Source organism: Wallemia ichthyophaga, assembly GCF_000400465.1.
Source record: "Wallemia ichthyophaga EXF-994 unplaced genomic scaffold scaffold5, whole genome shotgun sequence".
Lineage (NCBI taxonomy): Eukaryota > Fungi > Basidiomycota > Wallemiomycetes > Wallemiales > Wallemiaceae > Wallemia > Wallemia ichthyophaga.
In genome coordinates, this window is record NW_008806278.1 from 117,106 (window position 1) to 142,581 (window position 25,476).

Here is a 25,476-nt window from a genome sequence, read left to right on the forward strand (position 1 = left end):
ACGGATTTTAAGATATAATTCGCGTTATCCTCCTTGGACATTGACTTTGAGCGCGTCTACACGCAGATAAGAGATAATGCCACCAAAAACGCCATCGAGCTCGCAGTCTATGAAGCAGGGCAGCCTGTTCTCCGCTGGGTTCTTTAAGAAGACTCCCACTTCCTCTGCGCCGCCATCTTCATCGCCAATGCATCCACCGTCCTCAACAAAGAGAGATGCCATCAAACCAAGTGGGTCTTTCGTGGTAGTGCAGCGATCTCACTGACGCAACAAGACACAGGTAACTCCTCCCCTCTTGCGCCTCAGTCAGCCGTTCAACACAAGAAAGCAAAAGCAGCTCCAATGTCCCCTTTGAACGAGAGCGCGCATTTAAATAGTGATGAAGATGAGGAGAACCAGCAGCCAAAGCGTGCAATAAAGAAGCGTAAGCCGATGGTGATCTCATCTGAAGAAGACGAGCCAGAACAGCCCAAACAAAGGCTCAAGAAGAGAAAGGAAAGCAACGACGACGATTTCATTGATGATGGCCCTATCGAAATGGATGAGGATGTCGACACCACGCGTAATAACCTGGGTGTTGAAGACTCTGACGACTTGATCGAGGAGCTGGACTTAGACGCTTTCGAGAAGGCAAAGCCAGCCGCAAAGCAAGCTGCAAAGAAACCGCTAGCTACTACATCCAAGCCTGTCACAGAGACACCTAAACGTCAAAGTTCTGGTGAAAACAAATCACTCCTGACGAAAGCTGAACGTCAAGCACAACAGACTAAGGCTGCAAAGAAGGATTCAGACTCTCCATTCATGTTCTTACACCCTCCACGCGACAAATACCAAAACCCAATTGGCCATCCAGACTACGATCCTCACACTCTTTACATCCCGCCAAAATTCTGGAGCGAGTTTTCTCCATTTGAAAAGCAGTTTTGGGAAATCAAGTCTGACCACTTTGACACAATCCTCTTCTTCCAGAAAGGCAAGTTCTACGAGCTCTACGAGAACGATGCGATCATTGGACACCGCGAATTCGATCTCAAGCTGACTGAACGCGTGAGAATGTGCATGGTCGGTGTACCGGAGATGTCGTTTGATTTATTCGCGGCCAAGTTCCTAGCACTAGGTTATAAAGTTGGAAAGGTAGAGCAACGCGAGACTGCAATTGGCATGGATATGCGCAACAAGGCAGATAAAAAGCCAGCAGGAGCGGCAGCAAAGGGATCTAAATCTGATGATAAGCTTGTGCGTCGTGAATTACGCTCTGTGTTGACAAATGGTACTCTTGTGGATCCGAAAATGCTTGCAGACGAAGCAGCTTCACATTGTGTATCAATCAAAGAGAATAGTAACAGTCTGGCAAGTAACGTACCTTCCTTTGGACTATGCATTCTTGACGCTAGTACTGGTGAATTCAACCTCGCTACTTTCGAAGATGACAAGTCGAGATCAAAATTAGAGACCCTGATTAGACAGCTGCGTCCCAAGGAAATTGTTCATGAGAAAGGTAATCTGGATCAGCTCACTTTGCGTGTACTGAGGAACATTACGTCAATTTCATGCCTATGGACACCCCTCAACACAGGGAAAGAAGGAATGGATGCAATTGAAACTATAACAGAGCTTAAAACGCTATTCAAAAAGGGTGTCGAGGATATTGAAAGAGTCAAGCTGCCAGATGCAGTGGAAAGTATCGTCGAGAATACCGAAGCCATCGAATCGTTAGGAAACCTGATGTGGTATCTTCGATCACTCAACCTTGATCGTGATTTGCTGTCTCTTGGGAATTTCAACATATATGATGCCACACGTGAAGGTCAAGCTATGATCTTAGACGGTAGAACGCTGGCACATATAGAAGTTCTCGTCAATAGTGAAGGTAACGAGGACGACACTCTACTTAAGCTGCTCAACAGATGTGTTACTCCATTTGGTAAACGTCTTTTCAGGATATGGTTGTGTACTCCTCTGCGCTCGTCAAAGGCGATTAACGAGCGTTTAAACGCCGTTGACGATATTATATCCAATCCAGGTTTTACATATGAATTTGACAGTAACGTCAAAGGATTACCAGATCTCGAAAGACTACTGTCCAGAATCCATGCTATGTCAGTGAGACCTAAGCAGTTTATACAAGTGCTAGGTGCATTCAACAAGATTCAACAAGTCTTCGAAAAGCTAGAAGATGAAGCAAAGGAATTCGATTCGCAATCTCTCCGAGCAACGCTGAAATCCATACCCGATTTGAGAGATTATATATCAAATATTGAATCCAAGTTCGATTTGACTGAGGGTGAGACGCTGATGCCATGCGATGGTGCAGATGAAGCTTACGAGGAGGCGAAGAAGCTAAACGAAGAGCTAGAGGAAGAGCTCGACGAGATACTTAACAAGTACAGACGTGAATACAAGACGAAGGGCATAAACTACAAAGATGTGGGAACGAAAGAGATATACTCGATTGAGATGCCAAAAAAGACATCGGTGCCTGCCAATTGGACGAAGATGTCCTCGACGCAGAAGGTAGACAGATACTGGTCACCAGAAGTTCGTCAGCTCGTACAGAAAGTAAAGGAAGCGCGTGAAACACGCACAACTGCTCTGGACGACTTTGCTAAGAAGCTCTATGTCGCTTTCGATGCTGATTACAAGACATGGATTGCAGCAGTCAAGGCGTGTGCTGAGATTGATTGCATCAACTCGCTAGCCAAATCTTCAATTAACATGGAAGAGCCCAGATGCAGACCGAATATCATTGAGTCTAATGAAGCTGTATTGGAATTTGAACAGCTCCGCCATCCGTCTATGGCATTGAGGAGGGACTTCGTGGCAAATGATGTCAGATTGGGTGGTAAGGATGAGGGAACTATGCTGTTGACTGGTCCTAACATGGCGGGTAAATCCACTCTTCTTCGTATGACTGCTGCTGCAGTTATTATGGCGCAGATTGGCTGTTACGTGCCTGCTGAAAGCGCCACTATTGCCCCTGTTGATAGAATTGCTAGTAGACTTGGTGCCTATGACAACATGTTTAGTAACTCGTCGACATTTATGGTCGAATTGGCGGAAACGTGGGTATACGAGAAAATGATTTTAGAAGTTCTGACGCAGCGCACAGCTCGAAGATAATCAACGAGACTACGCCGAAGAGCTTGCTTATTTTAGATGAGCTGGGAGTGGGTCGCGCTGTGAGACATTTTTATCGACTAACGCCGCCCAATAGAGGGGTACTTCTACGACTCAAGGTATTGCCATTGCTAGTGCGGTACTACAGCACATCGCCTCATTCTTGGGATGCTGTCTTTTCTCCACCCACTACTCAAGTCTTGGCGACTTTGGATCGACTCACCCAAATATCAAATCATGCCACATGGCTTCCGAGGTGAATAGTGAAAAGAGGGAAATTAGATTCCTTTACAAGCTCGTAAATGGGGTAGCGCTGGACAGCTATGGACATCATGTTGCCAAATTGGCCGGTGTGCCACTGCCTGTAGTCGTACGGGCCGAGCAGGTTGCAACAGAGTACACGGAAGCGAACAAGCTCGAACAGCAGAAAGCAGAAGCTAACAGACACAAGACAATGCCACTGGCCTCTCAATCAGACTTTGCAACAGCGATTAGACTCGCCAAAGCAGCAAAGGGGTTGACGTTTAAAGACAGACGAAATCTCAAATTCATAAGCGAAGCCAACAGTCAGTGAGATTTCAGCATACCATTCCAGGAAGATCAACAAATTAGCAAAGAAGTCTTGTAATTCTCAGAAGATATAGCAAATTCTTTCCATAAAAACGACATACAAAAAAAGATAGAAGGATTAGTGGGGTGGTATAGAACTCAGATTACTTGCCCATCATCATATTGACGAATTCGGTGTAGTTAATTTGACCATCACCGTCAACGTCAGCTTCTCTGATCATTTCATCTACTTCAGATTCGCTGAGCTTTTCGCCCAAGTTGGTCATAACGTGTCTCAGTTCAGCTGCACTGATGAAGCCGTTGCCGTCTTTGTCGAAAACCTTGAAAGCCTCTTTGATCTCCTCTTCGCTATCAGTGTCTTTCATTTTTCTAGCCATCATGGTGAGGAATTCTGGGAAATCGATGGTGCCGTTGCCGTCTGCATCGACTTCATTGATCATATCCTGCAACTCAGCCTCTGTAGGATTTTGGCCGAGGGATCTCATCACTGTACCAAGTTCTTTTGTGGTGATAGTGCCATCGCCATCTACAGCCAGCGTAAGAATGGCGTAAAAGAGAAGAGGTGAATCGCACCTTTGTCAAATAGAGAGAAAGCTTCCTTGAATTCTGTAAGGAGTGAGAGAAAGCAACAGTAGCATGAAGAAATGCTCACCGGAAATTTGTTCTGATCGCGTTGATACGTCAGTGCTGTGGGCGCCGCAATAGCGTGAGGAGACATACCTTCAGTCTGAAGATTAATGTGTCAGGTAGCTGCTCACTGAAATAAAAATTAAGTACTCACTAATTGATCAGCCATTTCGTTAGTGAGCGCACTTATTCAACAATCAACCGAAATGGATCAGGATGAGTTTAAAATTGCGCAAAACAACTCAGATGACAGCGATGAGAATGATAGCGCTGAGGATGAAGTACCGGACTATCGCCAGCTGGCCAGCTTCACGAACCGCAAATCAAAAGAGACGTACATTCCGCGCAGAGGTGAAAAGGAGTTCGAGCCATCTGGATTGAAAATACAACAGAAAGCTCTTGATGAATCTAGAGATGCCATGTTCAACGCTATAGACGGCGTACGCCAGTCGTCAAACAAGAACATTAGCATTGGTTTGTGGTCGAATGCACACAGCAGAGCTAGCATAATTATACAGAGAGGCACACATTTCTCTTCTATAGGTCATCCAGTGAGAAATACACCGTCTAAGAGGGAAGGTAATGTTGAGAAGGTGGCTTCGGAGACCAGAATGGAATTGCTCCCAGAGGAGGCGCTCTATATGGTTGAGAGAGGCTCGCTGTTGTGTTACGAATACGAATGGAGCGACAACAACGACAAGATGCTGAAGCTGTCGACGAATGATAGCGCTGTTGATGAGCGCGTTGCCGGGCTGGCTCCCTTTTCGGCTCAGCGCGCTTTTGATTGCTGCATTGGCAAAGATGGCCTGACTTTGGAGAAGTACACTGTCTATGCACAGCTCAAAAGACTCGGATACATTGTTAAGAGAGCTCAACAGCAGCAGATAAAACCTGGAGAGCAGCCTGGATTGCTAGGCAGAATATACAACACTCTAAAAGGCATTGTCAACACCATTTTTTCCCCTATTGCAAGCTTTGTCAGGCTTTTCAACTTCAGAGTCACAACGTTGCTCGGCTCTCGCTCTAGTTTCCTCCGTCCACATCAAAATTATGGTGAGTTGCTTTTAGTCTGTCTCATAAGCTAATCAGCCCAATAGACTCGATATTCAAAGCACTAAGGCTGACTCCGTGGGGATACAACGACACGCCAGAAGTAAGCACAAGACTAAGTGAAGAGCAGCAGCACGAATTTGATGTAACATGGGATATATGGAGACCAAGCTCCAAGTTCAGGAAGAGCGCACCACCACCACCTGATTTCAGAATCGTAGTTGTCGACACGCACAAGTCATCCCTGCCCAGCTTGGAGCAGTTTGCTCATATATTCAGCCATCAGCCATACTCACAGCCACCACTCACGCGTAAGCAGAAGCTGGCTAAGGAGAAGGAAGAGAAGAACGGTAAGAAGCCAGAACTTGCAGTATCGGAGATAAGCTGGTTTTCAAGGTGGTGGAATCGCAAGCAGCTGGCTGCCGACGAGTCTAACAGGAAAAAGAGTCCTGCTGTGATGTTCCCTGCTCTGAAGCACGGAAAGCGTGCCGTTGTATTTGCTATCGTGGACTCAGGTACAACTTCGTGGATACAGTTTGGCGAGGGGCAATTTGGAGAGTTCCCTTTGTACTAGATGGGGAATTTGGATTTGTTGTATTTATTTGATTGCATAGCGATATACACTCGATAAATGTGCCCAAATCGTTCGAAGGAAAAAGGCGGAGTAGCAGCCGAAAGAGGAAGGAGAGTTGGTTGAACGCAGTCGCCAAGCCCATGCCAGTAGCTGTGAATAACAATTAATTTTCACTGTGTAACCCTAATCATAAGCTATAAATTTGGCGTCTTCTCGCTCCCTCCTCTTCATCGCAGCGATGAAGTACTGAGAACGATGCTTGAGCATTGCTTTCAGGACTTTATGGCTGATATAACTGCCATCACACTCTGTGTGTCGCCCATTAGTAGCGGCATTCAATTTTCTCGATGGCTAGAGAAACTTCCTCTATACTCAGCGGTCTTTGAGCCACACGGCCAGGATCAAATCGCTCCATTACGAGGATACATATACTAGATAATTGTAATCTGCAATGAAATAAAATTTGATTGAAACTCAGTTACTATCTGTGAGAGACTTCGACGTGGCAGGGCATTTATGCATTGGAAAAATTCCGGTTTCCAAGGGGACTGCTAGTAATTCAAAAAATCTAAACATTCCACTCTCCAGTTGGATATCTGTTGCGTGAAACGCTCCGACGATTGTGTGATCGAAGAAATTTTCAGATTGCTAATAGTTACCAGTTACCGCTTCCGTTTTTCTTCTCATTCATCTTTCAACCCACTTCACAGATACAATGAGCGAGACGCTTACCGCCACTACACAAGCTCTCACGCTGAACCAATCAGAGCTCAACGGTCCATTTGAGTACCCAGCCAATTGGGACAAGCACATCGACAGACACCTCACTCCTGCAGTCGGCACCCAGCTCAAGCAAGGCGTACAGCTCAGCGAAATCCTCGAAAACGACAAACTCGTGCATGAACTGGCGGTGCTGATCAGTCGCAGAGGCGTGGTCATCGCCAAAGACCAGGACATAACTCCAGACCAACAAGCTCGCTTGGGTGGGTCTTATGCTCCCTCTGCTGTATTTTCTAATTGCTTCCGCAGGTCAAGCGCTTGGCGACCTCACCGGGAAACCTAAAAACAGCAAGCTGCATATACACCCGCTTACACCAGACTTTGGCGAATTCGGCCAAGCACCGGCTGTCTTTAGCCTCGACGACAAGTTCAATCAGGACAAATACGATGAGGAAATCGAAAAGAGCGAACACGCCTCGGCAAACTGGCACACCGATATCACTTTCGAGAATGTCCCTAGTGACTATGCGATTCTCAAGATGCACACTGTCCCAATTGGCGGTGACACTCTCTGGGCATCTGCATACACAGTCTACGACAAGATTTCACCTACAATGCGCACCTTCTTGTCTACCTTGACAGCGTCACATCACGCACCTACCTTTCAAGACGCTAAACGCAACTACGGCATCACTTTCCGCGGTGAAAAGGAAGATGACGTAGGTAGAGGAAGTGATGAGAATCGCGGAGCACATCTCACAGCGAAACATCCAATCATTCGCACAAACCCAGTCACTGGCTGGCACGGTGTTTTTGTGAACAAATGCTTCACTAAGAAGATAGATGGGTTGAAGAAGGACGAGAGCGATGCACTGCTCAACTACCTCTACCATCTGCAAAACAGCCACGATGCTCACGTTCGCTACCAGTGGAGTACGAACGATGTCGCTTTGTGGGATAACCGAACGACTACTCACTGCTGTACGTTAGATACTACCGGTCCCCGTGCTGGCAACCGCGTACTAGGAATAGGAGAGCGCCCATACTACGATGCTGGAGGATCTTCACGTCTTGAAGACCTCAAGAAGAAGGCTCTTGCAGTCTAAAACTTTACTTGCATCTTCGCCTAGCGATATTTCTTCTCTTTTAGCTCCGATCTCGCAAAGTTATTTCAACATATCTATACCAAACATAGAAAGAGCACAGTGTCCCATCAGCTCGCTGGCACATTCTTTATTCTTATGATCATGACTAACGTACACTTAACTGTATCCTACCAACCAATATATACTAATTTCGAAACACTAATGAAGTTTTTTCCGTGAAGGTATGCAAACGAGGAGGATGAGGTGTGCGCTAAGAATTGGAACTTTATTCTCCAAATGAGCCGAACATGCCGAACATGCCCTTATCATTGCCAGCATTACGTATGTATCATTGTGCGACATTTCAGAAAGTAAAACGAGTTCTGTCAGCAGCACTTTAAGGGATTATTGCGTGTGTGTTACGCCATTTTAATCGGTGCAAAATGACCTGCGAGTGACATTATCCCTCGCTTACCACTCTCTGTCTTCTCTCATACCACCAACACGAACACACTCTCCAAGCAAGAGAGATACCCTTTTCCAGTAAGCCTCACTGCGATCTACACAAACAGTAGCTCAATCTACACTAGCTTCTTACACTCAAGGTTACTGATACTACTGCGGTATGCCAAATTCCATAGCAAGTTCAGCAAAGCATTTGATTGAAGATGACACAGACGACGACACAATCAACTCACCGCTCAATGTTGATCCAAATCTCAGATTGAGAACTGTGCGCTCAGCCTCTAGCTCTATTCGTGAAGCACATCGTCACGATAAGCGCAGAGAGTCAAAGCGTAAGCGATTAAGGGAGAAGGTCAAGAAGGCTGCGAACAAGCTAAAAGACAAAAATGCCACTGTTCCTGACAAGTCACCAGTTGACGGCAACAGACGTAACGTATATGCCAACATCCCCTTACCACCTTACGAGCTAAGCAAGACTGGCGATCCAATTGCAAAATACCCCAGAAATAAAGTCAGGACCGCCAAATATACGTTAATTACATTCATACCAAAGAATCTATTGGAGCAATTTAGGAGAGTTGCCAACATATATTTCTTACTTCTGGTGATATTGCAGATATTCCCTATTTTTGGCGCAACTACTCCACAGGTTGCAATGCTTCCCCTTGTCGCTATCTTGGTAATAACAGGCATAAAGGACGCTATTGAGGACTATCGACGAAATGTCTTAGATAGTCAGGTCAATCATTCAGTTACCACAAAGTTAAACAACTTTAAAAATGTCAATATACCCGAAGATGATAGATCGCTTTTCGAGAAGACATTTAATATCGACAAAGGTACGAGCAGAGGTCAGCGTAAGTTGCACGATAGCAACGCGGCGGGTTTGACGGATAGTGTTCTGTATATGCATGGAAACAAGGCAGATACAATGACCTCCCTTACACCATCAAACAATACTATCGGTGTAGTGGATTACGCAAACCAGACACCAGGTACATCTAGGTGGGAACGGACGTTTTGGAAAAAGCTACAGGTTGGCGACTTTGTTCTTCTTCGAGAGAATGATCAGATACCTGCTGATGTAGTTCTGTTGTCAACTTCGGACCCTGATGGCATGGCTTTCGTAGAGACCAAGAATCTCGACGGAGAAACCAACCTCAAGCCGAAGAAATGTCTCAAAGCCACTTCAGGCCTCTGCTCGGAAGAAGACATTGAGCACTCCCAATTTTTGATAGACAGTGAGCCTCCAAATGCTAATTTGTACTCATACAACGGTGTCCTGCGCTACAAACCTCGCAAAACTCCCGAAAGCACAGTTACACAGGAGGCAGTCGAGCCGGCGACTGCATCGGAGCTACTATTAAGAGGATGTTCGCTCAGGAATACACGGTGGGCTATCGGATTTGTTGTTTTTACCGGTGGCGATACCAAGATAATGCTCAATGGTGGAGAAACTCCGTCGAAACGATCAAAAATTGAGAAGGAGACCAACTTCAACGTAGCTATGAACTTTATCATCTTGATTGCGATGTGTGCCATTGCGGCCATTGCGAATGGTATGTATTGGAATAGTGATGACACCAGTTCACGGCTATATGAACAAGATGCTATGATGGATTCAAAAGTATCGATCAACTCTCTCATTACCTTTTGTGCTTGTCTTATAGCATTCCAAAATATTGTAAGCGATATTTGCGGACAAGTGATTTTTCTGATAAGCATTCAAGGTCCCTATATCTCTTTATATATCTATCGAAATTGTCAAGACTATTCAAGCATTCTTTATCTGGCAGGTAGGTATATGGTACAATTTGAAGATAATACTGACTCATCTGAAAGGATTTGGATATGTATTATCCAGAACTAGATCATCCATGTGTCCCAAAAAGCTGGAACATATCTGACGATCTTGGTCAAATAGAGTACATTTTCTCCGACAAGACAGGCACGCTAACACAAAACGTGATGGAGTTCAAAAAGTGCTCTATCGCAGGCAAGGAATATGGAGAAGGAATAACGGAGGCTATGCTTGGTGCGGCCAAGCGCGAAGGACGTGAACTTAACTTTAACAGTGAGCAACATGGTTTTGAGATTGCAGAGATGAAAAAGGAAATGATGCAAAAAATGGGAAATGCATTTACCAACAAATACTTTCAATCTGAGCACTTAACATTGATCTCACCAAATCTAGTCAGTGATCTGATTGAGTCTGATAGGAAGCATTCAATATATCATTTCTTCAGAGCATTAGCAATTTGTCACGATGTCATTGCATCTGTACCAGATGACTCCCAACCATTCAAACTCGAGTACAAAGCTCAGTCACCAGATGAAGCGGCGTTGGTAGCTACAGCGCGCGATATGGGATTCGCGTTTGTTAATAGATCGAATACATGGCTGGAACTGAATGTATGCGGGAATGTCGAGCGGTACACTCCACTCAAAATACTCGAATTCAATTCATCGAGGAAGCGGATGAGCGTTGTTGTGAGAACAACTGACGGACGGAACCTTCTCCTGTGTAAGGGTGCAGACTCGGTTATTAGTGAGAGATTGCGCGTAGATCATGATAGGTATTTGTTCAATGAGACGATGAGAGATCTTGAAGAATTTGCCAACTCGGGTCTGCGTACACTGCTCGTAGCACAACGTGAAGTGTCGCAGAAGGAGTATCATGAGTGGGAGGCGGTGTATGATAAAGCAGCAGCTTCGATAACAGATCGAGAAGAGGAGATCGAGAAAAGCTGCGATTTGATTGAACGTGATTTGGTAATAGTAGGCGCTACAGCCCTGGAAGACAAGCTGCAGGAGGGTGTACCTGACTCCATCCAGACACTGCACAAAGCAGGTATTAAGTTGTGGATTCTGACAGGCGATAAAGTTCAGACAGCTATCGAAATAGGCTTTAGTTGCAATTTGCTAGATAATGGAATGGAAATAATGATATTATCAGCTGAAAACACGCATGACACGCTTCTACAGATCGAATCAAGTCTGAATAAGCTACAGTCGACGGACAGTAATGATAGATTCATAGATAAGAAGTATGCTGTTGTGGTGGACGGGGAGACGTTGAAATATGCGCTCAATGAAGAGAATAAGAGCCAGTTCTTGAATCTTGGTACACAATGCGAGACAGTACTCTGCTGTCGAGTGTCACCATCCCAGAAAGCTCAGACTGTGAGTCTTGTGAAGGAGGGCAAAAAGGCAATGACGCTTTCGATAGGTGATGGTGCAAATGATGTTGCCATGATCCAGCAGGCGAACATCGGTATCGGGATAGCAGGTTTAGAAGGTGCTCAAGCGTCCATGTCAGCAGACTATGCAATTGGACAGTTTAGATGTGAGTGAAAGTGTATTTCAGTAGCACTATATGCTAATGCGATTATAAAGACCTCACGCACCTTCTCCTCGTTCATGGCAGGTGGTCTTACATTCGGATAGCAGAGATGCACGCGAATTTCTTCTTCAAGAACATAATATTTACGCTGATCATGTTTCTCTACCTGATATACTGCTCATTCGACGCAACGTATCTATTCGAATACACTTACATCATGTTTTACAACCTCCTCTTTACATCGCTACCGGTGATAATAATGGGGGCGTTCGAACAGGATGTCAACGCAACCGCGTCACTCGCTTTTCCGCAACTCTACAAACGTGGCATAGCTGGTCTAGAGTATACGCGCACCAAGTTCTGGCTGTACATGTTAGACGGCTGTTATCAGGCTTGTGTATGTTTCTTCGTAGCGTATGGAGCATATATTGGTGGAACGACGCAGAGCTACTCGGGTCGGGATGCCAATAGTCTTTGGGAAGTCGGGGTGACGATATGCTGTACATGCGTTCTCTGCGCAAATGGCTACGTCGGTCTGAACACCAAGTACTGGACATGGATGGTGTGGACTGTGAATATCGTAACTACCTTACTAGTATTCATATGGACAGCGCTGTATTCTGCATTTGACGGACAAAATTTTCACGGGGAGGTCATTGACGTCTTCTCCTCAGCTACATTTTGGTTCACAGTTGTAATCACGCCAGTGATTGCTCTCGCGCCGCGCTTTATTATCAAATTGGCCCACAACACATATATGCCAATGGACAAGGATATAATTCGCGAGCGGTGGATTGTCGGTCATCTCAAAGACGAACTGGGGGTGAAACATAGAAGGGAAATCGAGCAAGAGGAGCGCCAACACAAGCTGGTTGCTATACCTGAAGATGTAGAGATGGGTGTCACGAATGGACACGCCTCAATAGCCAGTTTCGGACTGGGGCGTAGTGTGGATGATGATGATGACAGCTATGTGAGGGAGGAGGAAAATGGGAAGAATCAACTGCAGCTACCGCCATTGGCTGTGTGGCAGCCGATGTCGCGGTCTGTGACGAGCTCACGAACGACACCATACAACATAGCTTCAGGGAGCGTGTCTGAATTGGAAATGAATGAGTATCCGCCGACGTCGCCTGTGCGGTATAGTGGAAGGAATCCGATGAGTGAGAGTAGGGAGCCGTTGGTGTAAATGTATACCTTCTTTTTGAATAAAGAGTGTGTGGTGTGTGATGTAAGCTGTGCAAATGAACAAGGAAGCGGATGAGCATAGTGTGAGCAGTCTTAAAGTAGAATATAAATGTAAATAGATAATTCACTGTGAATAAATTTTTATAAATTTTACAAACGAAAATCATGACAGGCGACTTCTTCATCCTATCCTGCACAAGAAATAAACAAGATGGACGTACAAAAACTGCAGAAAATGCAAGCTGCATCACGCACAGGTGTGTTGAGTGTACAGCAGCACACATGCAATCTCTAACAGACAACAAGGCGGTAAGAACGCACCACGTCGTAAACAAGTCCGCAAGCCACACACCGAGGCTGATGACCAAAAGATTCAAGCAGCTTTGAAGAAGATTAATGTGCAGCATGTTCCAGGTATTGACGAGGTCAACATGTTCAAAGAAGACGGCAATGTAATCCACTTCGCTAAGCCAATTGTTCACAGCGCAGAAAGCGCCAACACTACGGCTGTTTACGGTAGAGCTCAGAACAAGGAGTTGACTGAACTCGTACCAGGTATCCTTCCACAACTTGGTGCCGACTCGCTCGCCAATCTCAGAAGACTCGCGGAGCAATACCAGCAACTCACCCAAGCACAGCAGCAGCAGGCCGTCAACAAAGCTAAGGAGGACGGCAATGACGATGACGTGCCTGATTTGGTCGAGAACTTTGAGAATGGCGATGAGAACAAGAATGTTGATTAGATGATTTTATTGAGAGTGTTATTCTTGTTATAAGAAAGATAAATTAAAAAATGAAACAAATATATCGAATTGATTGGTTATAATACTTTTGGAAAGAAAAGACACCCATTTTATTGGTAACGCACGTTTTAGTTATACGAACCAGAATTAATCTTGTCACGCAGAGTAGCTAACCACTGCGAATACGACAGACCCATCTCGAAGCGGTCCTCAACGAGAAGTGAAAGAGCCCATGAGCGGAGACTAGGATCGCCGTCTTCCTTAACGAGATAGAGGTGTGGTTTGTAAGGGCCTCTTCTCGACTCTCTAACCTTATTTACGATGCCATTCACGCGTGCGGACATGGCGTTATCGAGCAGTGGGAGTGTAATCTTGCCCGGTCTGAGATCTTGCAGAGTGGGCAAGTTAAAGACGTCGAGTACGAGTTGCGGCACGGCATCGCGACCGATCCACAAGAACATCTGTTGACCATCTTCAATTAGATAGAGTCCATGACGCTCGAACTTCTCGATAGTGAGATTCAATCTGGGTGGGAGGACGAGTCCACCTTCGCTCAACATCCCAGCCTGTGAGGGTTAGTGTTAGTGTTGACACCCTAAACAAACACTTTCTACTCACCTCGGCAGGCATGTTGTGCAGCGAGTAGAGCGTAGGGTAGAGATATGGTATAAGCGCCTGTGTGGGGAGGGTAGTGAGGAGAGTCTGGGCATAAGCGCGCAGATCTGATGGAATATGACTACTCTGTCTTAAACCAATATTCTTGAGTAGACCGAGAAGGAGAAGGGGAAGATGGCGCATGTTTTCGCTGACCATCAACTGCGCTGATGCGCCACCTCCTGCTGTCATGGTAGATTTGTATTGACCAAAAATATCGACAAGCTTGTTGAGCACTGCATCTCGAGCATCCTCCAGCTTACTCGACTGCGAGCGCTCGACGGCCTTGTTAGCAAGGAGGGTGGCAATGGCATTTTCGTCAGCCGAAGCGTATATCTCCGCCGGATTCGACGATGTAGGCAGAGCGAGGGTAACTACGCGAATGCGACGCTCACCGTAACACGTCGTGTGCAGCACCGCAGTTTGGAACACGACAAATGGTACATTCAAGTTCTCCTCTAGTGTCACCTCCGCACAATAGGACTGGTCGATAGGGACAGTAGGCATCGCGAGGAGATCGGTGGAGCGCACGAAGAAATTACCGTGGTACTCTGACATACGCACTCCACGTGTGGCGCGCACGCGCATTACGGCCTCAAGGGCGATAGGCGAGCTAAGGACGATAGATAGCTCGTGGGCCAATTTAAGCGCATCCTCAATCCGTGATGCATTAAAGCCGGGGTAGAAATAGGTACCGCCAGACGTGTACTTGGGGAGGCATTGCAGCGTTGCGACATCCTGGTATGGCGAACCAAAGAGGAACATGTCCACGGAGATTTGCGATCTGGAGCAGTCGATAGCGAGATTTTTGTAGAAGCCACCGCCTTGTGGTTGGAGTAGGGAGGACTCTTTAGTGGTTCCGAGGATCTTGATGTCTTCGCGATTCTTGAGTGCACCTTGACCAACATTGGGGAGTTGGGCAGTCATTACCATGATTTTACCACCAAAAGGACCAATAAGCTGGACAGCGGCTTTGAGAGCAGTACCCATAGCAGATTCAGGACCAGAAGAGGAGATGAACATGTCAGACAGGTTAGAGAGAAGATTTTCAATAGCAGCTCTGCACTCTGAAAGATTAACGAGGAGGTCGTTAGGTGTAGGTAGGAAGGGATCGTCAAGGTCACCAACTACTAACATATTTGGATCAGAGCTGTTAGGAGGAAGATTGAAAAAGTGGAGAGCGTGATTAACAGCGATTAAACAAACTTTTGTTCTTCCGTCTTCGTTGGGAATACGATCTAAAGTCTCTAAAATAGTTCTCGCGACGGTTGCAACCATACCGGATTGGATGGAAGAGTAAGAAACGTCGATCAAGAAAGCGTAAACGGGAGGCTGAGGAGGTCGAACCATGTACTCTGAAGGAGCAACGAATTCAACGACAGAGTGATTCAATTCAGCTCTATTAAAGCGATCAGTAGGCTGATTAGTGATTGGGTCCCAATCGAACATCTGAGGAACTTCATTTGAGAGGTTGCAAATGGAGCACTTCCAACGAGTACCACCTTCTAAAAAGGTAACGTAAGGGTTTATGTAAGTTCTGCATCTTCTGCATCTGGATATAACCGTGTCAGTGATGACAGGGATATCATCTTCACCTGAGTCGATGGAGCGGTAAGGGGTGAGTATAATAGATAAGGGAATTTTAAGTTTGTTGATTAGAGATTGAGTTGTTGGTACAACGTTGAGTGTTGATCTCTTGAACGAGTGGTGAGCGTTGGCGGTGGGGGAATTGGAGATTGATGCATTGGGTGGGAGTTGAACCGGAGGCGGTGGGTTATCGTAAATGTCATTAGGATTTGGTTGGTAGCCGATGAGATTGATTGAGTTGGCAGTAGAGCGGGGTTTTGAGTTTAAATCAAATTGGCTGAATTGATTGGAGAGATTGTTGAGTGGTTGGTTGGATTCAGTGGGAGCACCACCACCAACGCCAGCACCACCACCTGGAGTGAATAATTGCTGTGGTTGAGCTTGCTGTGGTTGCTGTGGAGCACCATAATAAGCCTGGGCTTGTTGATTAGCTAGTTGCCTTCTAGCTTTCTGATTGGTTGCAACAGAAGGAACTTCCCACTGAGATTGATTGGTGAGTGTGTTGACATAGTAAGCTTGACCAGTTGAAGGGTCGCTAATAGCAATTTTAGAGAAATCACTCTTGAAACGCAAGGCTTACGTATATTCCAACCAATTTGGAGGTAGATTCGTAGACATTGGTGATACTCAACCTGGTTGAACCACGTCAAACGATATATTTGAGGAGATTGAAATGAAAAATAAATTAGTTGAATGGATAAATAGTGAGGAGAGTTATCTAAATTTGGATATTAGAACACTAGCCTATGCAACTCAATACAGTAATCATTATATGCTCAACAACCAGCCATTCAAATTCGTAGTCTTGTTTGGATATTTACTTACGATTGAACTTAAATTTGGTAAACTAATCTTTTATTTGGAAGATGGTACTGATGTTATACGTTGTTTTCTGCCTATTCAAACTGATTCTTCACCTCAATTCTCTATCGCAGACGCTGTTTCCATTACGGGAAAATTAGACACTTACAACAACAAACGCATCATTTACATCAACAGCATTGCGAAGCAATCGAATTTAAACTTGGAAACTCATTCTATCGCGCTTGTTGATCAGGCTGTTCACAACTCTCACTCTTTCATCCTCCCTTCCTCCACAAATCTCATTAAACAATCTGTAGACTCCCAAACTCGCCCTAGAAAGAAACCTAAGCTTACTTCGAAACTCTCTCATCCTTCGAAACTCTCTCACAATGACCTTACCCCGCACACTTTCGAGATTTACATGAAGAATTTCATCAATCTCAATTCACAGCATAACATATCTATCTTATCACTCAAACTGAGTAACTCTCTACGACTACTCGCTCGAAGGCTTTACGATTTGAGACATCAGACAAGACTTAATCCATCATCATCCTCGGAATCAAAACACGCCAAGATAGATAGGTTATACACTCAATCACTCAATAATTTAGTGAAGAAAGGAGAACTCATCGTATATGATGCTATTTCATTTGATTCTAGCTCGATCGAACTAACTGAGCCACCATCACAAGATGAAGATGACCCCCTAGAATCTGACTTGAGTGGTTTATACGAACACTACAAATGTCCTTCTGGACCTCTACTTAAAGACGCGTTATTCAATGTCATGTCTAACCTCAAACATCAAGCATCTCTTCAAATCATCCACAATAAAGTCACAAACTACCAAGAGAACCTCTCTACTCTCTCACAAGATAGCATCCAGATTGGTCTCGATTGGTTGGTAGAGTATGACTACGCTAGCGTCACTAAATGTGAAAACAAACCCGATAAATATAAATTAACAATAGCTACCGACTAATAATCAACATAATACTCGTCAGGCTGATCAGCTGACGCGGGTTGCATACCAAAGTCATCCTCGCCGTTGTTAATACCCTCAATAGATATCTTATGGAACTCAGCCTTCATCTCATCCTGAAAATTGGCACACTCAGCCAACAAAGTCGTCGCAGCACTTTTAAGAGCATCTTTAGGGGTAATGGTATTAGCAACGGTCTGTACCCTAACCTCTGAACGTGGATTGAGTGGATGGGGCACTCTATAACCAGAAAATATCACGTCCTTGTTCTTTGTCATTTCATTGGAGATGAGATTAGCGATGGTGTGGTCTTGCCTATTTAAGGTGATAGTGCTGGTCGAAGGGATGCGCGAATCGTCGACGACGCTGACTCTTAGTGTGTATTAGACGTGGCCGCGAAGGTATCAGGCAACCCACTTAGGCTCTTCATCTGGAACAATAAACAATTCTGATCTATTTGGTGCGTTCATGAGGTGTTATACAAGTGGGTCAATCTAATAGAAAGGCGAGGTTAGATGGGTTTGGTTATCTACGCCAGCCACGCTTCCACGTTTCAGAATGTGGTAAAGTCTGATGTCGACATGCGCTGTGCATTAAGACAGGGATAACTGTAAGAAAGTACTTCTCATCAGGGTGTACAGCGTGTACAACGCAGAAGCGTGGATGGCTGTAGCTATGGCTAGACTTACACCTAGAAGGGTTGTGAGTGGGAGTTGTGTGGGTGCAAGACACCAGAGCAGATTTGATCAGTAAGAGATTCCTGTGTCTGCACGTATAGTTTGATTATCTAGCTACTAAGACGATTGACAGATTGATTTGGATTTTTGATATTCCTCATTTCAGCCTGGTGTCTTGTGCGCTACTCACAATTATTTTTATAGTGGGTGTACGGGAGAAGGCGCGCGGTTGTTTATATAGGGTGGGTGGAATAAAAAATGGAAAATATTCACATGTTTTCTTCCACGGTGTTGATGGTGCTATGAATAGCCTTACCCACACCGCAGTCACTGCCGCGTTTCATGCCGCCTGCACTTGATAGCTTGTACCTGAGTGGGTGGAGCAGAAGCCATAGGAGTTAGTCATAGGAGGTAGCTAGCGCATAATAAGCCCACGAATATTCTACCGCACCCACGATAATCAATCCCCTGCAGCTAAAATCTTCGTCGCTAAAACCCCTTTAGCCGCTCCACTGACAAGAGAATACGCTGTTGATTGCAAATCATCAGAAAAAACTTAAATCAAGTAGATAGCACGCTACTCACCTCAAAAAACTCCAAAATTCTGTACAAAACAAGCAACCACTTCAGTTCCATTAACGAGTACGATACAAGCACATGGATCGTCCTCAATCACCAGATTCTGCTCTACAAGTAGACAGGCACAGCGTCTTTTCAAGTTCACACTCTAAATCCCCTTCTGATGTCGAGTCTGCGAAAAACAAAGCAATTCTGACCGCGCAGACAAACGAATTCGGCTATGTCCAGGAAATGCCCAAGCACCGCTCACTAGCGAGTATTTTGTTTCTTGCGGTGGCTATTGCTGCTATACCTTATGGTCTCTCGACAACAATCCTCTATCCACTCACAAACGGCGGCTCGAGTGCTGTCATCTGGGGCTGGGTGATGATGGCGGTGATAACGCAGTGCGTTGCTGTCAGTCTGGCTGAGATATGCTCTCGCTATCCAGTGGCTGGTGGGGCATACTATTGGTCGTACATGCTCAGTCCGCCGCGCTACGCGAAGCTCAACTCGTACATCTGCGGATGGGTGTATCTAGTCGGCAACTGGACGGTCACCCTCGCCGTCAACTTCGGTACCACGCAGCTCTTCCTCGGCGGGCTCAACCTGCTCTATCCTGACTTTGTAGCCAACCAATGGCAGACGGTGCTGACATTCTGGGCATTGTCTATAGTGACGACAGTGATAAGCTGCGTTCCTGGCAAGTATCTCAAGTATCTCGACCACTTCTGTCTCGTGTGGACAGTCGCAGGGCTGCTCGCTATCCTCGTCGGGCTCTCTGTGAGAGCTGGCGCAGGGCGCAGGAGTGCGCGCTGGGTGTTCGGCGCTTTCGATAATGCAGAAAGCGGCTGGCCTAGTGGATGGTCCTTCTTTATTGGACTGCTTATGGGCAGCTATACACTCAGCTCAACAGCCATGATTAGCTCTATGTGCGAGGAGGTCCTCGATGCAGACACGGTTGTCCCTCGCGCTATAATGGCCAATATCCCACTCTCTTTTGGCACCGGACTTATCTTTCTCCTCCCGCTCCTCTTCACGATGCCCGCTGTGGATGCTGTCCTCGAGGGCACGAGCGGCCAGCCTGTCGTCGAATGCTTCCGCTATGTGATGGGATACGAGGGCGGGGCATTTGGGCTATTTTTTATCGTCTTCTTGATTGTGGGAGGGATTTTTGCTGGTATGCGTCTGACTGACACACACTCCATTACAGGGTATCTTTTCAGGTATAGGTTGCACTACAGCGGCAAGTCGCCTCACTTGGGCATTCGCCCGCGACAATGCTATACCGTTCAGCGGGCTGATTAAGCAGGTCAACCCAACACTCGAACTCCCCTTTAACGCTATCCTCCTGTCTACAGCCGTGCAGATGGTGCTTGGGTGTGTTTATTTCGGTTCGACAGCCGCATTTAATGCGTTTTCCTCGGTCAGCGTTATCTGTCTGGGTTGCTCCAATCTCGTCCCAATCACGATATCATTCTGTGAAGGTCGACATGCTATCAGCGATGCAAAATTTAACGCGGGTAAGTTAGGCGGAGTGTGTAACGTCGTCAGTATCGCTTGGTTCGCTTTCGCTATTCCCCTCTTCTGCTTCCCGACCACAGCTCCACCGACTAAGGAAAGTATGAACTACGCCTCTGTCGTCTTTGTTGGGTTCCTCGCCATTAGCGCTGCTTACTATCTTGCTTACGGGAGGAAGAAGTTTGATGGCCCGCCGACGACCCACTTTAAGGAGTAGCGGGTGCGTTTATGGAATTTTGCAAACTTGCACACTTTCACTCTCACTGTCTTTGATAGACATTCAGATTCACATAGACTTTTTTTCAATTTTTTTTTTTACTGCTTTGTTTCTACTATTCAACTCATTATACAAAATTAAGACATGGTCTCATTAATAAATGCGACGAGCTGCGCAACGACAGTGTGATCGGCATTTGCGAGGAAAGACTGATTAAAAGCGTCAGGACCGCCCGGAAAGGATTGTTGGGCGTGAGCGAAGCTATGAGAGATAAGAGGGGGAATGGGGAGTGCGGCGAGGGGGTCAGTGGAGAAGAGGGTGAGTCTGCGCGTCTTCTCGCAAGTGCCTTCATCACCGACGGCGTTGAGGAGGGGGTGTGTGATAGGGGTGTGAGAGTGAGTGTGGGGAGTAGTTGAGTCGGGCTGCTCTCCATAAGCCACAGCATCCAGGTGATTCTCCCTAATCTGGGCGAGGATATCTACAAATATGCTACTGAGCTCAGCAAGGCGAGTGAGAACGAGTGGTATGCCGTGCTCGACGAGTCTAGCTAGCCCAGCAGCTGCGAGAGCGCGACTGTACTCGTCGGAAATGTTATCCCACCTATCGCACCACCTGTCGAGGAGAGCGACGAGCGTGGTTTGTGGAGACACACCGAGCACCTCCGCGGCGCATTCGAGAAGATGTAGAAGGAGGGGTGTATCAACGAGGGCGATGCGCGCGCACACAACCACGAGCTGCGCAGAGAGAAGCACCGACTCGCTCTCAGAAAGCAGCTTGCTAACTATGGCAGGGAAGAGCCCAGAGGTGTGCATGTCCCCCCACCAGGTGGCAGGTGGGGCGATTAGGGCGGCGAGGTGGACGAGGTGAATTGCTTGTGCGCGTACAGCATCGCTCGCATACTCCACCACACCGGCGCACGCTCGGAACAGAAGCTGGGCTGTCTCGGACTCACTCACCACCGCCATCCCACTGAGATACATGTGCGACTCGATGAGAGCGCCTGCTGGCTCGCTCAGGTCGACGTCGTTGGCGAATAGCTCCACCGCCAGCGGGAATAGCCCGTGGATGGAATCCGTGTGTCCCGCTGCGTGCTTGAGCGTAACCTGCCACAACTCTATCGCGTCCATGTCGATGTATGGTTTGCCCTGGGTACGTGAGTGGGTATGTGCGCAGCGCAGAGCATCAACCCACCTGTGCTGGATCCAGCGCTGTGCGTATGAGCGGCACGACTAGTGGGAGAGCACGTTGGCTGCCCTCCTGCATAACGCACACGAGACGAGCGAGCAACGCCAGCATGCCGCCGCGAAGGTGCCAATCGGCGTCGGCGCTAGAATCGCCATCAGCCTCCCACAGCCCGCCTACCATTTCGAGGAGAGGAAGGGCGTGGGGCATGGACATATCCCCGACTTGATCCACGATACACGTGAGGCTTGCGAGCACCTTGGTCTTGATTTCGCCCAGTGTGCACGCAGCGAGAATGCGCATCAGCTCAGCCACCACCGCCCCCATGTAGGGCTCGAAGAGGGCAGGAGCAAAGTCCCACGTGTCTACTATCCCAGCGAGGGCAATCGCAGCTGAAATCTGCACTGCGACGTCGTTCTCGGCATCTTGCGCGCGCAGACAATGCAGTATGATTGTGTACACTTTCGTGCGTGCGCTTGGCGTGAGATTCTCACCAGCGAACCGCCCAACGAGGATAGCTATGCGACGGCGCAGGATGCGGCCGTGGCCTACACTGTCCACCTGCACCTCGGGGATCAGCGTAGTGTCGAGCCAGCGCTCAAACGATACGTGGTCATAGAGGTATTCTGCACACTTGGCCACTATGCGGTACACGCCCTCTTTGTAGATGACGTCGCTGCTCTCGGCGGCAGAGTGGAGGAGGGATGTGAGGTGCGCGCCAACGGCCCCACGTCGCTTGATTAGCACAGCGAGAACAAGGTTCTGGGCACACGGGCGCAGATCCACCTCCCAGTGGTCGAGGTCGTCCTCGTAGACCCAAGTCTCAGGATCAGATTCCCAGCGGGCGAGGTCGGCGGGAGTGAGAGGGAGGAAGCGGCGGGCGACAAGGTCGACGACTTGGACGGCAAAGTCGTCGGAGAGGGAGGCGTGTGGGTTGAGCTTGTGCGGCGCGTGGGGGACCCAGTCGGCGAGGGAGAGTTTGAGGATGAGGAGGGCGTGGATGAGGTATTTAGGAGGGGCGGCGGGTGAGGATGGGTGCGTGCAGTGGGCGATTTGCGAGTACAAGATCGGTATAAGCGCCTCGATGCCTTGGATGCCGCGGAAACGGCCTTGATTGGACTGCTGGAGACGGAGGAGGAAGCGTGTGTGGGCGTTGAGAAGCTGGAGGGGCGGGGAGCGCGATGAGTGGGTGCAGTCGAGTAGGCGGGGGAGGAGGGAGAGCTGGAGCTGGGTGAATTGCACCGTGTTGGAGCGCTCATCGCCCGAGCACCGCGACCAGTTGTGGAGGGAGAGCGAGGCGAGCACCTTGTACGCGTACGTCGCCAGGGATATCCAATGGGGGTGGGAGGCTAGGTGGGAGAAGGCCAGCTGGTAGACAGCCAAAGCAAAGGGGAAGAGGGACGCGTAGAGAAGGGGGAAGACCCTGTTGGCGATTCTGATAGACGCGATTTCCTTGGTGATTCGGTGGAGAGCGTACAAGGCGTGGCTGAGCCGGAGGAGGTGGCCGGGCTCGCTCACAGCCAGCTCCGGAGACAGACGCGCCTTGATGTCGTCGACCAAGCCTGGCCAGAAGCGCGGGTAGTCGATGCGGGCCAATTTGGAGAGAATGAGCGCGTTGAGCTCGGTGAGCTTGGCGTCGGGGCTGTCGAAAAAGTCGAGGCAGCGGGCGCGGATGGCGTGCCTGGCCCCGGGGGACAGCTGGGGAGCACGGATGTTGCGCCAGTAGGGAAGGATGTTGTTCTTCACGAGGAGGATCGCCGCGAGGGAGAGCGTCGGGTCGGGGGAACGCAGGGAGAAGTCGTGCAGCCCGTCCAGCGCATCTGGCTGCCTCACGAAGGCATCGACAGCGTCGAGTACATTTACGCCGTCATCCACAATTTGTGCACTTGCCAATTTTAATAAATTTTCAACCGAGTGCATTGGTTGGAGTGGACAGCGAACACCAACGACCAAGGAAAATGCTGATTCTGTTCGAAACCTCACTTGGCGTGACACTGTTTAAAATTAAGGATGGCAAGCTCGAGGATCCCGATCTCCACAAGGAGTTCGCCTCCCCCGACTCTGCTTCGTCGGTGTGAGTAGACGCCCACGCAGCCAGCCCCGCTCACACCCCACAGCCTCAAGCTCAAGGCCATTCACAAGTTCAACTCCACCACCGAGGCCCTCGAGGACATCACCCAGCTCCAGGACGGCAAACTGTCCAAGTCGATGAAAAAATTCTTGCAGGACAACGTCGCCGACGACAAGAAATCCCAGAACCTCGCTGTCATGGATCCGAAGCTGGCTTCCACTATCGCGCAGAAGCTCAACATCAACGTCGTCTCGGACTCGACCACGGTCGATCTCTTCCGCGGTGTCCGCCAGCAGCTCCCGCACCTCCTCAACGGCATCGAGCAGCACGACATGGACACCATGTCCCTCGGTCTCTCCCACTCCCTCTCCCGCTTCAAGCTCCGCTTCAGCCCCGACAAGGTCGATGTCATGGTCATCCAGGCGATTGCCCTCCTCGACGACCTCGACAAGGAGCTCAACATCTACGCCATGCGTGTCAAGGAGTGGTACGGGTGGCACTTCCCTGAGATGGCAAAGATTATCAGCGACAACATCGCCTACGCCAAGATCATCAAGTTGGCTGGTTTCAGGACGAATATTCCGTCAACTGACCTCTCGAGCCTCCTCCCCGAGGATTTGGAGCAAGCCATCAAGGTGGCTGCTAACATTAGTATGGGTACTGAGATCTCTGACACCGACATTGAGCACATACTCAGTCTTTCTGAGCAAGTCATCAGCATCGCCGCCTACCGCCAAGAACTGTACGACTACCTGCGCAACAGAATGAACGCAATTGCACCAAACCTCACAGCTCTCGTTGGTGAGCTTGTCGGTGCCCGTCTCATCAGCCATGCAGGCTCTCTCACCACTCTCGCCAAGTATCCCGCCTCAACTGTCCAAATCCTCGGTGCCGAGAAAGCACTCTTCCGCGCTCTCAAGACGAAGCACGACACTCCTAAATACGGTCTCATCTACCACGCCTCCTTGGTAGGATCAGCACCACAGAAACTCAAGGGTAAGATGGCACGTATGGTGGCTACCAAGACCTCCCTCTCTTCACGTTTAGACGCACTCGCCGATGCTGAAACTAAAGCTGATATGGACTCAGCTTCTATCGGTATCGAACAACGCGCTAGCCTCGAGAGTAGACTCAGAGCTCTCGAGCGTAGCATTGGTATACAGAGGACACGCAATGAAAGTGATGTTGGTAGCAAGAAACAAAACAAATTCGATTATGACGCTTCTAACGGCAACGGTACCGCTACTTACAACTCTAACACTGACAATCTCCTCCCTACACAACCAGCTCAGCCATCTAATGGTGCCCAAGGTGCAGACGGCCTCTCCGATAAAGAACGTAGAAAAGCTGAAAAGAAGGCTGCTAAGGCTGCTCGTAAGAGTGAAGTTGGTGACGCAGGCGAGGATTCCGCTGCTCCTTCAAAGAAGCGCTCGAGAGACGACGACGAAGATGTCGACGCCGATTCACCTAAAAAGGAATCCAAAGAAGAGAAAAAGGCGAGAAAGGAAGCTAAGCGTGCCAAGAAAGCTGCCAAGGAGTAGAAAAAAACTTTCGATAGAAACTACCTTGATTGTGTAATTTGTATTTATTTTCATTTCACTTGTCTCATATAAATTTGCAAATTTTGCATGTCTGTAGTGTCTAACCAGAGTAAGAATAATTCTTTGTATTTATTTCCGTTTCATCTACTACATAAAGTTTTGCATATCTGTTGCATCTGTTTTGGGGGGGGGGGGGG

The 25,476-nt window shown here is 47.9% G+C and overlaps 12 protein-coding genes across 12 annotated transcripts; 8 read left to right on the plus strand and 4 right to left on the minus strand.

Moving 5' to 3' along the window:
• Positions 1–76: 76 nt before the first annotated feature.
• J056_003601 (DNA mismatch repair protein msh6) lies at positions 77–3,691 on the plus strand (the record flags this gene model as incomplete). The annotated part of the gene is made up of 4 exons (XM_009268817.1): positions 77–230; positions 281–3,062; positions 3,110–3,167; positions 3,215–3,691. The coding sequence occupies 4 exons, from the start codon at positions 77–79 to the stop codon at positions 3,689–3,691; spliced, it is 3,471 nt and encodes a 1,156-aa protein (XP_009267092.1).
• A 139-nt stretch (positions 3,692–3,830) lies between these two features.
• Positions 3,831–4,483, minus strand: J056_003602 (Calmodulin; the record flags this gene model as incomplete). The annotated part of the gene is made up of 5 exons (XM_009268818.1): positions 3,831–4,213; positions 4,261–4,293; positions 4,340–4,351; positions 4,408–4,414; positions 4,469–4,483. 5 exons carry the CDS (start codon positions 4,481–4,483, stop codon positions 3,831–3,833), a joined length of 450 nt encoding a protein of 149 aa, XP_009267093.1.
• A 37-nt stretch (positions 4,484–4,520) lies between these two features.
• Positions 4,521–5,938, plus strand: J056_003603 (putative tRNA-splicing endonuclease subunit sen54; the record flags this gene model as incomplete). Its single annotated transcript, XM_009268819.1, has 2 exons — positions 4,521–5,367; positions 5,412–5,938. The coding sequence occupies 2 exons, from the start codon at positions 4,521–4,523 to the stop codon at positions 5,936–5,938; spliced, it is 1,374 nt and encodes a 457-aa protein (XP_009267094.1).
• Positions 5,939–6,653: 715 nt separating this feature from the next.
• Positions 6,654–7,764, plus strand: J056_003604 (Putative alpha-ketoglutarate-dependent sulfonate dioxygenase; the record flags this gene model as incomplete). The annotated part of the gene is made up of 2 exons (XM_009268820.1): positions 6,654–6,921; positions 6,968–7,764. The coding sequence occupies 2 exons, from the start codon at positions 6,654–6,656 to the stop codon at positions 7,762–7,764; spliced, it is 1,065 nt and encodes a 354-aa protein (XP_009267095.1).
• Positions 7,765–8,368: 604 nt separating this feature from the next.
• Positions 8,369–12,740, plus strand: J056_003605 (Phospholipid-transporting ATPase DNF2; the record flags this gene model as incomplete). Its single annotated transcript, XM_009268821.1, has 4 exons — positions 8,369–9,892; positions 9,939–10,004; positions 10,051–11,554; positions 11,605–12,740. The coding sequence occupies 4 exons, from the start codon at positions 8,369–8,371 to the stop codon at positions 12,738–12,740; spliced, it is 4,230 nt and encodes a 1,409-aa protein (XP_009267096.1).
• Positions 12,741–12,950: 210 nt separating this feature from the next.
• Positions 12,951–13,482, plus strand: J056_003606 (Nascent polypeptide-associated complex subunit beta; the record flags this gene model as incomplete). Its single annotated transcript, XM_009268822.1, has 2 exons — positions 12,951–12,996; positions 13,046–13,482. 2 exons carry the CDS (start codon positions 12,951–12,953, stop codon positions 13,480–13,482), a joined length of 483 nt encoding a protein of 160 aa, XP_009267097.1.
• Positions 13,483–13,610: 128 nt separating this feature from the next.
• Positions 13,611–16,341, minus strand: J056_003607 (Protein transport protein SEC24; the record flags this gene model as incomplete). The annotated part of the gene is made up of 3 exons (XM_009268823.1): positions 13,611–14,048; positions 14,101–16,258; positions 16,304–16,341. 3 exons carry the CDS (start codon positions 16,339–16,341, stop codon positions 13,611–13,613), a joined length of 2,634 nt encoding a protein of 877 aa, XP_009267098.1.
• Positions 16,342–16,495: 154 nt separating this feature from the next.
• J056_003608 (uncharacterized protein) lies at positions 16,496–17,512 on the plus strand (the record flags this gene model as incomplete). The annotated part of the gene is made up of 1 exon (XM_009268824.1): positions 16,496–17,512. The coding sequence occupies one exon, from the start codon at positions 16,496–16,498 to the stop codon at positions 17,510–17,512; it is 1,017 nt and encodes a 338-aa protein (XP_009267099.1).
• Positions 17,513–17,644: 132 nt separating this feature from the next.
• J056_003609 (DNA-directed RNA polymerase II subunit rpb11) lies at positions 17,645–17,982 on the minus strand (the record flags this gene model as incomplete). Its single annotated transcript, XM_009268825.1, has 3 exons — positions 17,645–17,668; positions 17,722–17,884; positions 17,930–17,982. 3 exons carry the CDS (start codon positions 17,980–17,982, stop codon positions 17,645–17,647), a joined length of 240 nt encoding a protein of 79 aa, XP_009267100.1.
• Positions 17,983–18,846: 864 nt separating this feature from the next.
• Positions 18,847–20,485, plus strand: J056_003610 (Choline transport protein; the record flags this gene model as incomplete). Its single annotated transcript, XM_009268826.1, has 2 exons — positions 18,847–19,908; positions 19,961–20,485. 2 exons carry the CDS (start codon positions 18,847–18,849, stop codon positions 20,483–20,485), a joined length of 1,587 nt encoding a protein of 528 aa, XP_009267101.1.
• Positions 20,486–20,622: 137 nt separating this feature from the next.
• On the minus strand, positions 20,623–23,587 carry J056_003611 (Importin-11; the record flags this gene model as incomplete). Its single annotated transcript, XM_009268827.1, has 2 exons — positions 20,623–21,630; positions 21,677–23,587. The coding sequence occupies 2 exons, from the start codon at positions 23,585–23,587 to the stop codon at positions 20,623–20,625; spliced, it is 2,919 nt and encodes a 972-aa protein (XP_009267102.1).
• A 38-nt stretch (positions 23,588–23,625) lies between these two features.
• On the plus strand, positions 23,626–25,279 carry J056_003612 (Nucleolar protein 58; the record flags this gene model as incomplete). Its single annotated transcript, XM_009268828.1, has 2 exons — positions 23,626–23,741; positions 23,785–25,279. 2 exons carry the CDS (start codon positions 23,626–23,628, stop codon positions 25,277–25,279), a joined length of 1,611 nt encoding a protein of 536 aa, XP_009267103.1.
• Positions 25,280–25,476: the final 197 nt, after the last annotated feature.